Source organism: Lactuca virosa, chromosome 8, assembly GCF_052849685.1.
Source record: "Lactuca virosa cultivar CGN04683 chromosome 8, Lactuca_virosa_CGN04683_v6, whole genome shotgun sequence".
Taxonomy (NCBI): domain Eukaryota; kingdom Viridiplantae; phylum Streptophyta; class Magnoliopsida; order Asterales; family Asteraceae; genus Lactuca; species Lactuca virosa.
The window spans coordinates 8,864,466-8,876,043 of record NC_136433.1 but is presented as its reverse complement, the minus strand read 5'-3'; the positions used below and the strand labels follow the sequence as shown (position 1 = coordinate 8,876,043).

General features: G+C 36.9%; 1 protein-coding gene across 1 annotated transcript; it reads left to right on the top strand.

The window, feature by feature from the left end:
- The first annotated feature begins 829 nt into the window (after positions 1–829).
- On the top strand, positions 830–4,983 carry LOC145133776 (putative WRKY transcription factor 41). Its single transcript, XM_079068733.1, has 3 exons — positions 830–1,166; positions 1,274–1,411; positions 4,220–4,983. Exons 1-3 carry the CDS (start codon positions 841–843, stop codon positions 4,803–4,805), a joined length of 1,050 nt encoding a protein of 349 aa, XP_078924859.1. The 5' UTR covers positions 830–840; the 3' UTR covers positions 4,806–4,983.
- The last annotated feature ends 6,595 nt before the right edge of the window (positions 4,984–11,578 follow it).

Genomic DNA, 11,578 nt, shown 5'->3' with positions numbered 1-11,578 from the left:
GCTCGTTACCGGTCCTAATCATTAGTCTTGGAAAAAATACAATAATTAAAACCTAAATTTGAGAAACAAATAGGTTTAGAAATTCGGTATCTAATTGCTATTTTAAGAAATAAGAAAAATTGATGCAAAATAGAATCTTAAAAAGAAAAGTGATGAAATATGGAATGTTAAAATAATCATGGGGAAGGGTGTGTGGGCACGAAAATCGCATCAGGTGTCTGGATTTACCATTTACGTTAGCCTAGCAACGTCACCTTCTCATTCACATGCATGTCACATGGTGCAAGTGTCTGAATCGTATTTCTATATAACTATTTTCACTAGATCTTTATTAGTTTGGTTTTTTAATATATGAAGCTTGTAGGTGTTAGAAAAATAATACTAAAGTGACATGAGACGACGTTAGCTAGTGTTTTTAACTTCTAGTTAAGATTAAACATCAAACCAATAACAAAATTAAAATATGCGGACTTTTGACTTGCTTTTGTAAACATGTTTCAAATGTAAAAATAGAAAAAGCCAATTAGGGGTTTGGGCGACAATATAATTGGATGAAAGACGCAGTCAACAAAAGCCTCTCTCGGTCTTTCTCCTACTTCCCCACTGGAATTCCGATATATGACCAAAGACTTCGACTTTCTTAATTTCAGAATTTAACTCGTCTTCTTTGGTCAACTTCCCCTCCCTATATTTCCCCCAAACCTTTCTTCATTCATGTTAAACTACAAATCTCTCTCTCTCTCTCTCTCTCTCTCTCTCTCTCTCTCTCTCTCTCTCTCTCAAAAAAAAAAAAAAAAAAAAGTTGACCTGCTCATATATGATTTAAGGTGAAAAGCCACCATGGATCACAAACGAGTTGTTTATGAGTTGACTCAAGGTAAGGAATTTGCGGAGCAACTCAAGATTCATCTGAATAACCCTTCGTCTTCCCAAGAAACCCAAGAAATCTTGATCCATAACATCCTCAATTCCTATGAAAATTCGCTATCTTTACTCACCAATCATGTACTTACTACAAATGGGAGCAATGATGAGCCACATTTTCATGGTAAAAAGGGAATCATCAGAAAAATGGAATCGCAAGCTCCATTCAGTGAAAGCCCATGTAGCGAAGATTCAGACCCTGAGTTTAAAGATCTTGATCCCAATGATTTTGGGGCCAAGAGGTAAGTCCAATGTCACTATACGTAAATGCATGAACATGTCATTACACATTTGATAGATCTAATTAGTAATTAGAGATTGAATTGATTTGAGGTATATATATGTATAGGAAGAGAAATGGGAGTATCGAAAAGTGGAAGAAACAAGTGAAAGTGAGGGGAGACATGGAGTTTGAAGAAGCTCTTGATGATGGGTATAGTTGGAAGAAGTATGGCCAAAAAGACATTCTTGGTGCCAAGCATCCCAGGTATGATATATACAGATCGACTTCACGTACTTGTTTGTTGGTTTAAGAACCAAGTAAAAAGAGCCATCATTGTCCAATGTTCCAAACTTCCAATGCATTCATTACTAATTAAGAGGTATAGTCGTGCTCACAAACTGAATAATGAATATGTAACTGGAAACTAATCATCTATTATATTTGTTAATTAAAACAGTATAGATAAGAATCACTAGAATATGTCATCATACTAATAATTTCCTTATTAAAAGTACTAAAAATGGTTATAACTTATAATCACTTTTTACGACATTCTTCGGTGCTTATTCAAACCAAAATTTTGATGATTAAAAAACTAATTGAATCGTAATTTGAAATATAAATTGCCATTTGTATATAATTATCTTGACACGAAACAATCAACATATATGTTGCGAGATGTGTGGGCCCAAGTCGTGTATGAATTGTGCCCAACATGGTGGATTAGAAATGGGGTTTTGATATTTATTTTGCATAAATCTTATCATGTGTGTTTTTTAGAAGAGAAATTAAATATCCTCCTACTTTTTGTTCCTATATATTCTCCTACCCAATGAAATGGTGATATGTGAAACATTTAATGCTCATTTAATGAGATTTAATGATATTTTAGGATACTAATATGACACATGTCATCATTTAAATGGATATGAGGATTAGTAGGATTAAAAGGTAGGAGGATATTTAATTTCTCTTTTTATAATAGCGTTTGTTAGAATCGCGTATGCACGTTTACTTACCCTAACGAATCTTTATATTCTTTTAGGAACTGGCAAAATTTTATTAAAAAAGAAGGAAAATGACACATACGCCCTACGAAGTTTCTAGGGTTTACCCTTTTAGTCATTTAACTTTTTAAGTGGCTTTTTAAGAGAACAAAGTTGGTTTTGTCAGGTCCAAGATGTCATTTTTGAGAAAATGAAAGGGTAAACCGGTTACCCTTATGGCAGCTCATTTATTTTTATATTTTAATAAATTAAAAAAATTGAAAGGGCTCACAACATCTGATTATCTCTCTCTCTCTCTCTCTCTCTCTCACACACACACACACACACACAAAATATCAAAATCCAAATTAAAATAGGAAGCACCAATCAGATATGATAACCACCATCGTCAACACCTACAGCAAATCAAAAGGAAACCAAAACCAAAGTCAAATCTATACTTCAGGTTCTTGATTTATAATGAAAATCCTAGAAAAAAAATCTTAAACAAATCTGAAGAAATATCAATCTATCCATCACACAATATGTTCTGATTTTAAGGAGAAGAAAGATTTTACACATAAGGTTTTAGATGGCCCTTTTTTTTAACAAAAAAAATGGAGCTCTGCGAGTGGGTATTGTAGAGGAAGCCATGGTGAAATTTGAAGATCCCAAATGGGTTTCGTGGACCGGAAGCAGATGAGGTTTATAAAAAAATCGATCTTGGCATATGAGGTTTGACGATATCCTTGCATATGGGTTAAAATCAGATGAACATAAAAGATGATCTTGATATTTAGAGTCTCTATCAACCAAAACGACGATAGACATTGTGAAATCGCATATGGTGAATCCAAAATGATAGGGGTTGAGTTGCAGGTTTCAAAATAGATGAGTGATCTCGGATCTCATCACTGAAAAGAGATGGTTTCCAGATCTGTTTGTGAAAAACAAGAACCATGGTAATCAAATGGTATTTGCTTCTTCTAATCTTGTATAAAGAAAGTGGTTTCCAGATCTGTTCGTCATGAACAAGAACAAGAACCGATGGTCGTTTTTGGAAATCAAGAAGTCGTACCTCCCATTCATTTTCATCTTCAGCGCGATGACTAAGCTTCTGTCCATGGAAGTCACCTTCGGTGCTATGTTCCTCACACACATTTTGTTCCTGTTATTTTTCTTGATTTTGTTCCAGATCTGGGTGTGATTTTCTTCTTCTGATCTTGGATAAAATATAATAATGGCTGGCAGAAGATGTTGGTGGTGAACAAAGGAAGATGCTGGTGGGGATTGGTTTCTGGGTAACAACTATTCAACTGAGAGAAAGAGAAAGAGAGAGAGAGAGAGAGAGAGAGAGAGAGATGGGTGGGCCCCAATTTTTGTTTATGTGTCCTCTAAACCGGCTAAAACAAGTAAAGGGGACTAAAAGGACAGGTTGCCCACAACTTGGTTCCCTCATAAAGCCACGAAAAAAGTTAAGTGACTAAAAGGGTAAACACTAGAAACTTAATAGGGCGTATGTGTCATTTTCTCACAAAAAGAAACCCAAACCCAACAAGGAGCTAAGGCAGGGGAAGGAACAAAACTACAATGTCACAAACAAAGGAAACCAGAAATACACCAATACACCAATTAAAAGCACACTAAACACCAACTCAATAATATGATCCACAGTTTTTGTGGCGTAATGATATTCTTTGTTGAAAGTCTTGCTGTTTCTAACCTTCCATATGCACCAGGTCGATCCATACACAATAGTAATGAATAATTTTCCTTTTTTATTCGAACAATGTCCGTTGCCGTAAAATTGATTATATGAAACTGCATATTTGCATATCATGTTAGAAAAGTGTGTGTTTTAACTATATAAGTCAACTCATAAGAAAAAACCACTAATTGTTAAAACTTAAAAGTACTATTTACTGTTCATAAACCAAATTAATAGTTCTATTTACTTTCTTTTTTTTTTTATTTTTTTTATATTAGTATCTGGGATAATATAAGAAGTTGCGTATTGGTAATTTTGTTAATTCATGATACTAAGTTACTACATTGTTTTTTCTTGGTTTTGAATTTAATTTTGCAGAGGTTATTATAGGTGTACATATCGACAACTACAAGGTTGTCTTGCAACTAAACAAGTTCAAAGAACCAACGAAGATCCAAATATTTTTAACATGACCTACCAAGGAACTCATACTTGTCACCCTGCAACTGCAACCGACACATCTCCAACATTACCATTACCATCATCATCATCACCGCCACCAGAGATCCAACATCCACCGCCACAAAACCAACTCCTTGGATCCCCCAAAATTCTTCAAACAGATGGTAAAGCCATAACAAAAAATCTAGAGACCCATTCAGTTCACTTCCCTTCAACATCTAATAATAACTTTGTTTTTCCAACCCTTAATAGCACTTATGATGGTAACGAAACACCTTCCTTGATCACTCCAACAACATTGGGGTCTACCTATTTCATGATGTCACAGCCTCAAGCGAGTATGTGTGAAAAAATCGAGAATATAGTGGGTGTAGAATCAAACGACATTGTTTCTGCTGCTACATCATCTACAAGGTTTTATAATGCTGACTTGCCCTTGCCATTTGGAGAACTCGAATTTGGTAGCACCTTCAATTTTGACAATTCAATATTTTTCGACTAATATAGACATATATAAACCTTCTATTGACAGGAAAAAGGAAACACTTAGAATCATTTTGATAGTCTGAGAAGATAATATATCAACCTTAGAAGATGATAAGAACGACTCTTGTAACTGATATCGTATCGATCTATTGGCTGTAGTATATTTGAGTTATGTATGTTTAGATCAATTTTGATTGTGTGTATCATAAGTTGTAACTCTCAAAGGATTTTCTTATATTATATTATAGTTGAAAACCCTTTAAGTATTCTAAACTAGTTGTGAGACTCATGTATTATATGAGTTAATTTTAAAAAAAAAGTTAAATATAAATGTTAAAATATTTAAGAACTTTGAATTTATAAAAAAAAATAAGAAAAATAATGAGTTACTATAATGAAAATGTTTTTTATCGTTTAAATTATTTAATAAATAAAAGAAACTAATGAGCTTGAAATTTGGGAATTTTGAAATTAAAAGGTAATTCATTAATGAAATTGATATCTATTAATTACTATATATAATTGTAATTATTACATTAAAATATTATGTAAAATTTAATAAAATAGAAAAACTAATAAAATGACATGTGGAAAAAATAATTCCAAATAACCACAAAATGACATTTGACAAATTGAATGAGAGTATGACAAGTGACAAAAAAAACCTTCATTTATTAGAGAGAATTTCTTTCCATAATTTTGTTTTTAAAAATATGTTACGACCATCACAGCCACCGTCGTACATACTATTATATTTTATAAAAAAATATCATACTTCTGTTATATCAATTGTATAAATTTTTATATAGAAAATAATTTATATTTTTTTGAGGTTAGATCAACAATAATTAAGATTTGGTTAGCATAATTAGAATATATACATATTAGAATGAGACATGAGCCTGACTAAACTAGGCTATGCAAATCTATACAAATGGGTGAAGTAATATACAAGTGGGAGGTTGCCTCTTGATGCTTTAATCAGATATGAAATCCATGAATAAAGACGTGGGAAAGCCCTTCGTAAAGATTTCGCTATATTTATGATTGGAAAGCAAATAAAGGATGAAGCTATGTCGATTCTCCGAATTAGCTTTAGAGCTTGAGGTTATTGGTCTTGATAATATTTGTTTATAGCTCTCAAGTTTTGGTCCATTATTAGATTTATGTTGGGGTACGAAGTCTTGTCTAACATTGAGCACTTAGATCACAATTGAGCACTTGGGGTTCGTGGAGCATGTGACAAAGGAATTAATCATCTGAGAAAGGAATGGATCGTCTGACAAAGGAACGGATCAAGTGCCAAAGTATCAGATCATACGAAAAGGGGTTTAAAGCACCTCGAAGAGGTTTGGAGCAACAAAGGGACCTTGTTGTGCCATCTGATAAAGGGATGGGCCAAGAAGGATGATGTTGTGCCATAAGCATTCCTTCTTGCGCCATGCTACTCCCTCTTGCACCATGAGGTATCCCTCTTGCGTCATGAGGTTTCCTGTTGCATCATGGAGTATGTTGTTACGCCAAGTATGTTCTTGTTGCGCCAAGGTGGTGATGTTGATCCAACATAGAATTTATTGTGCCACACTTGAAGCCTGTTGCGTCATCCTTACACGTGTGCCATCATGTTGCAAGATGGGTCATTTTGGTTCCTTGATGAGTCATGGTGTCCCTGATGAGCCAAGTATTCTATGAAGTCCTCTATGATGCTCAAGATCGTTCAAGGATACTCAGAAGTTAGTATTGCTCAAGGATTACACCATGTTGTGCCACCATGATAGATGTTGGACCATTAATGTTCATGATGCTCCACTATGTTCAAGGTGGTCCATTATGTGTGTTGCTGATGCTCATGAGTTGTATGACATGGACGAATGTTCCAGAAGATGCTGCATGGCAAAATATGATTGGTTGTCACCATTCATGGGCCTATAGGCCAATGGGCTTGGACCATTAGGGTTTTAAGTCTGATCCCTCAAGTATAAATAGGCACATACTCCCCATCATTGAAAATTGCTAGATTTTTGTAAGAGCTCAAAAAGAGATACAATTTTGAGTGCTTATAATAGTTCTAGAAAGTTAATTAAATCCTCTCTCTCGGTCTCTCTCTCTCTCTCTCGTTTCGCCCGTGGACGTAGGTCATCTTGACCGAACCACATTAAATACCGTGTTCTTTTGATTTATGTTTTTAGAAGTTTTGTGAGTTCACCAAAGTTTGTTTTTGATATTTTTCTGAAGTGCTTAACTTGTTTTGTTGTCACCCAACAAACTGGTATCAAAGCTATGGCTGAATACAGGATAGTTAAGATCGACAAGTACAATGGAAAAGATTTCGGTTTCTGGAAGATGTAAATTGAAGACTACCTCTACCAAAAGAATTTACATGAACCTTTGTCAGAAGATAATCCGTTCCTTATGAAGCAGGAGGATTGGGAGTTGTTAGATCAGCATGCATTTGGTGTGGTTCGTTTATCATTGGCAAAGAACGTTGCTTACAACATTGTCAATGAGAAGACAACTTATGGGTTGATAAAGGCGTTATCTAACATGTATTAGAAACCTTCATCAACGAATAAGGTTCACTTGATCCGATAATTGGTAAATCTGAAGATGAAGGAAGGTGGCTCAGTGACTGGTCATGTCAATGAATTTAATTCAATCATGTCAAGGTTGACATCAGTTGAGATTAAATTTGAAGATGAAGTCCAAGCACTGCTACTATTATCATCATTACTGAAATTTGGTCAGGAATAGTGACAACAGTCAACAAATCAGTAGAGGTGCCAAGCTGACATTCGAAGGCATAAGCGACTTAATCCTTGGTGAGGATGTACGCAGACGAAGTGCTGGAGAATCCTCTAACAATCTTCTTAGTATTGAGGATAGAGGAAGGAGTTCCAACAGAGGGAGTGGGGGTAAAGGAAGATCAAAGTTGAGGAAGAGAGGTGTATCGAAAACCATGAAGGACATCACCTGTTGGAACTGCAAAGAAAATAGCCATTTCAAGAATCAATGTCTGAAGCCACTTGCAAAACAAAGGCAAGAATGAGATGAACATTGCATCAGACTCTGAAGGAGATGCTCTTATCTATGCAATTGAAAAATCAATTGAATCTTGGATCATGGATTCTGGTGCGTCATTCAAAAGATGTAATGCATAATTTCAGGCAGTACCAAGTGAAGGTTAGACTAGCAGACAACAAGAGCCTTGATATTACAGGTATTGGGTATGTAGTCCTCGAGACTACTTTAGGTACGAAGTGGACTTTGAAGAATGTCAAGTGCATTCCAAACTTGAAAATAATGTTGATATCAGTGGGGAAACTTGATGATGAAGGTCACCATGTAACTTTTGGTGATCATCAGTAGAAAGGTGACAAAGGGAAACTTGGTGGTTGCTAGAGGTCAGAAGCGGCGTACACTTTACATTGTGGAAGTTTCTGATCATTAAGCACATATTGTTGAAGAAGTTGGGGAATACACTCTATGGTACCAAAGACTTGGACATATGAGTGAAAAAGGAATGAAGATGCTTGCCTCCAAAGGAAGAATTCTAGATCTGAAGAATGTGACAGTAGATTTCTATGAGCCATGTGTTCTTGGTAAACAGAAGAAAGTTACTTTCGCGAAGATAGGATATCCACGCAAGACAGGGAAGTTGGAGCTTGTTCTTTCATATGTTTATGGTCCCACTTCAGTTGCTTCAGTGGGAGGATCCCGGTATTATGTTACTTTCATCGATGATTGCAAATAGAAAATTTTGGTTCTATTTCTTGAAGCAGAAGTCTGAAGTTTTCAGTGCTTGCAAGAAATGGAAAGCGATGGTGGAAAATGAAACTAACTTGAAAATCAACTGTTACAGAACTAATAATGGGGGCAAATACAGTAGCAAATAATTCGTTGATTTATGTGCTGAACATGGAATCAGGATGCATAAGACCGTTCAAGATGCATGCAGGGCGAAGAGAATGAGACTACATGCAGGTTTGCCCAAGATGTTTTGGGCAGATATGGTCAACACGACTGCATACCTAATCAATAGAGGTCCCTCAGCTCCCATAGGGTTTAAGATTCCGGAGGAAGAATGGAAAATTCGTGAGGTTTCATTCAAACACGTGAAGGTGTTCAGTTGTGTATCATATGGAAAAGTCAAATACTTTGAGAGAGGCAAGCTAGAGGCAAAGTCAAGAAAGTGAACCTTTATAGGCTATGGGTTGGACGAAATGGGATACCGCTTCTGAGATAACGAGCACAAAAAGGTTATCAGAAGTCGGGATGTGGTGTTCAATGAGAATGTGTTATACAAGGATGAACTTGCTAGGGGATAAAGTAGTAACAAACAACCAGAAAAGGAACAACAAGTTGAGTTAGAAGAAACTTCAGAAGACGACATTATAAAACCTTTCACTACTCCCGAGATAGGTGAAAGTTCAGGAAGCAGTGGGAGCTCTGATGAAACTGGAGAGAGTGGGAGCATGGATGATAGTAGTTTAGAGAATGAAGGTGTAGAAACTGAGACTCATACTGTCCGTAGATCCACTAGAGTATGAAGGCCTCTAGTAAGGTATTCTCCTTCAGCAAACTTCTTGTTGTTGACAGATAATGGTCAACCTGAGTCTTATCCAGAATCGTTGAGGATGAAAGAATCCATACGGTGGAAGAAGGCTATGGAAGAAGAATTGAGCTCACTTCACAAGAATCACACTTGGTCCTTGGTCAAGCTCCCAACAGGGAAGAAAGCACTACAAAACAAGTGGGTGTTTCAGGTTAAGGATGAGATTGATGGCACCAAGAGATACACGGCAAGGTTGGTAGTCAAGGGGTTCCAGTAGAAGAGAGGGTTTGATTATAATGAGATCTTTTCTCCAGTTGTGAAAATGACTATAATCAAAATAGTTTTGGAAATTGTGGCCTCTGAAGATCTCCATCTAGAGCAATTAGATGTGAAAACAGCTTTTCTCCATGGCGACCTTGAAGAAAACATCTACATGGAACAACCAGAAGGTTTTCCCACAGTTGGCAAGGAAGATCTAGTCTGCAACTGAAGAAAAGTCTGTATGGTTTGAAGCAGGCTCCAAGGCGGTGGAACTTGAAGTTTGATAGCTTCATAGAGAGGAATGGGTACAACAGATGTGAGATGGATCACTACTGTTATTTGAAGAAATTCAAGTCCTCTTATATCATCCTATTGTTATATTTTGATGACATGTTGATTGCTGGATCCGACATGCAGGAGATCAACAAGCTAAAGAAGCAGTTGGCCAGTGAGTTCGAGATGGACTTATGGGCTGTTAAACAAATATTGGGCATGAGCATAGCTAGGGACAAAGTTATCGGTATAGTAAAACTTTCACAAGCCAAGTACATCAAGAAAGTTTTAGAAAAGTTCAGCATGGCAGATGCAAAAGCCAGAAGTACACCATTGGGGAGTCGTTTGAGACTTACTAAGAAGCAATCCCCAAAAACGGAAGAATACAAAGAATACATGGCTAAAGTTCCCTACGCATCTGCAGTTGGTAGTTTAATGTATTCAATGGTATGTACCATACCAGACATTGCTCATGCAGTTGGATTTGTGAGCAGATTCATGTCAAATCCACAAAGAAAACATTAGGAAGGAGTGAAATGGTTTCTACACTACCTAAAAGGAACAACTGTGTGTTCCTTATGTTTCAAAAGAAAAGGAATAGTTTTAGAAGGGTTCACTGATGCAAACATAGGTGGATGTGCATATTCAGGCAAGAGCACAACAGGTTATGTGTTCACAATTGGAGGTACAACAATCGGCTGGATGTCAAGGTTATAAAAGAGATTTTCTCTCTCAACCACAGAAGCAGAATACATAGCACTTGCAGAAGCTGCCAAAGAGCTCATATGGTTGAAGAGTTTCTTGTCAGAACTTGGAATGTAGCAGGTGGATTGTGTATTGCATTGTGACAACCAAAGTGCAGTTCACTTAGCAAAGAATCCAGTGTTTCACAGCAGAACGAAACACATTCAGATGAGGTACCATTTCACTCGAGAGTTAATCAATGAAGGAACTCTAAACTTAAAGAAAATCCTGGAATGAAGAATCCAACTGATATGTTCGCCAAGGTGGTTACAAATGAGAAGTTGAAGCTTTACATGGCCTCAACTGGCCTTTTAAAAGTTTGAAGATAAGGTATTGGCAGAGAGAGAGAGAGGGGGGGGGGGAAGTTCTTTGAGGAATGGTGAAATTTGAATGGTAGATGAAGTTGTTCAAGCCTTCAAGTGGATGATTGTTGGGGTATGAAGTCTTGTCCAACATGGAGCACTTAGATCACAATGGAGCACTTGGGGTTCATGGAGCATGTGAAAAAGGAATAGATCATCTGAGAAGGGAATGGATCGTCTGACAAAGGAACGGATCAAGTGCCAAAGGAACGGATCATACAAAAAGGGGTTTGGAGCACCTAGAAGAGGTTTGGAGCACTTGGGAGTGATATGGAGTAACAAGGGGACCTTTTTGTGCCATATCATAAAGGGATGGGCCAAGAAGGATGTTGTTGCACCATAAGTATTCCTTCTTGTGCCATGCTGCTCCCTCTTGCGCCATAAGGTATCCCTCTTGCGCTATGGGCTTTCCTCTTTTGCCATGGAGTATGTTGTTGCGCCAAGTATGTTCTTGTTGCGCCAAGGTGGTGACGTTGCTCCAACCTAGAAGTTCTTGCGCCACACTTGAAGCCTGTTGCGCCATCCTTCCACATGTTGCGCCATCATGGCGCAAGATGGGTCATTTGGTTCCATAATGAGCCATGGTATCCTCGATAA

Bases quoted from the DNA above. Each gene is read 5' to 3' on its own strand.
- LOC145133776 (XM_079068733.1), top strand. From the start codon at position 841: ATGGATCACAAACGAGTTGTTTATGAGTTGACTCAAGGTAAGGAATTT. The intron at 1,167-1,273 runs GTAAGTCCAATG...ATATATGTATAG, and splicing joins AATGATTTTGGGGCCAAGAG to GAAGAGAAATGGGAGTATCG. The intron at 1,412-4,219 runs GTATGATATATA...TTAATTTTGCAG, and splicing joins CTTGGTGCCAAGCATCCCAG to AGGTTATTATAGGTGTACAT.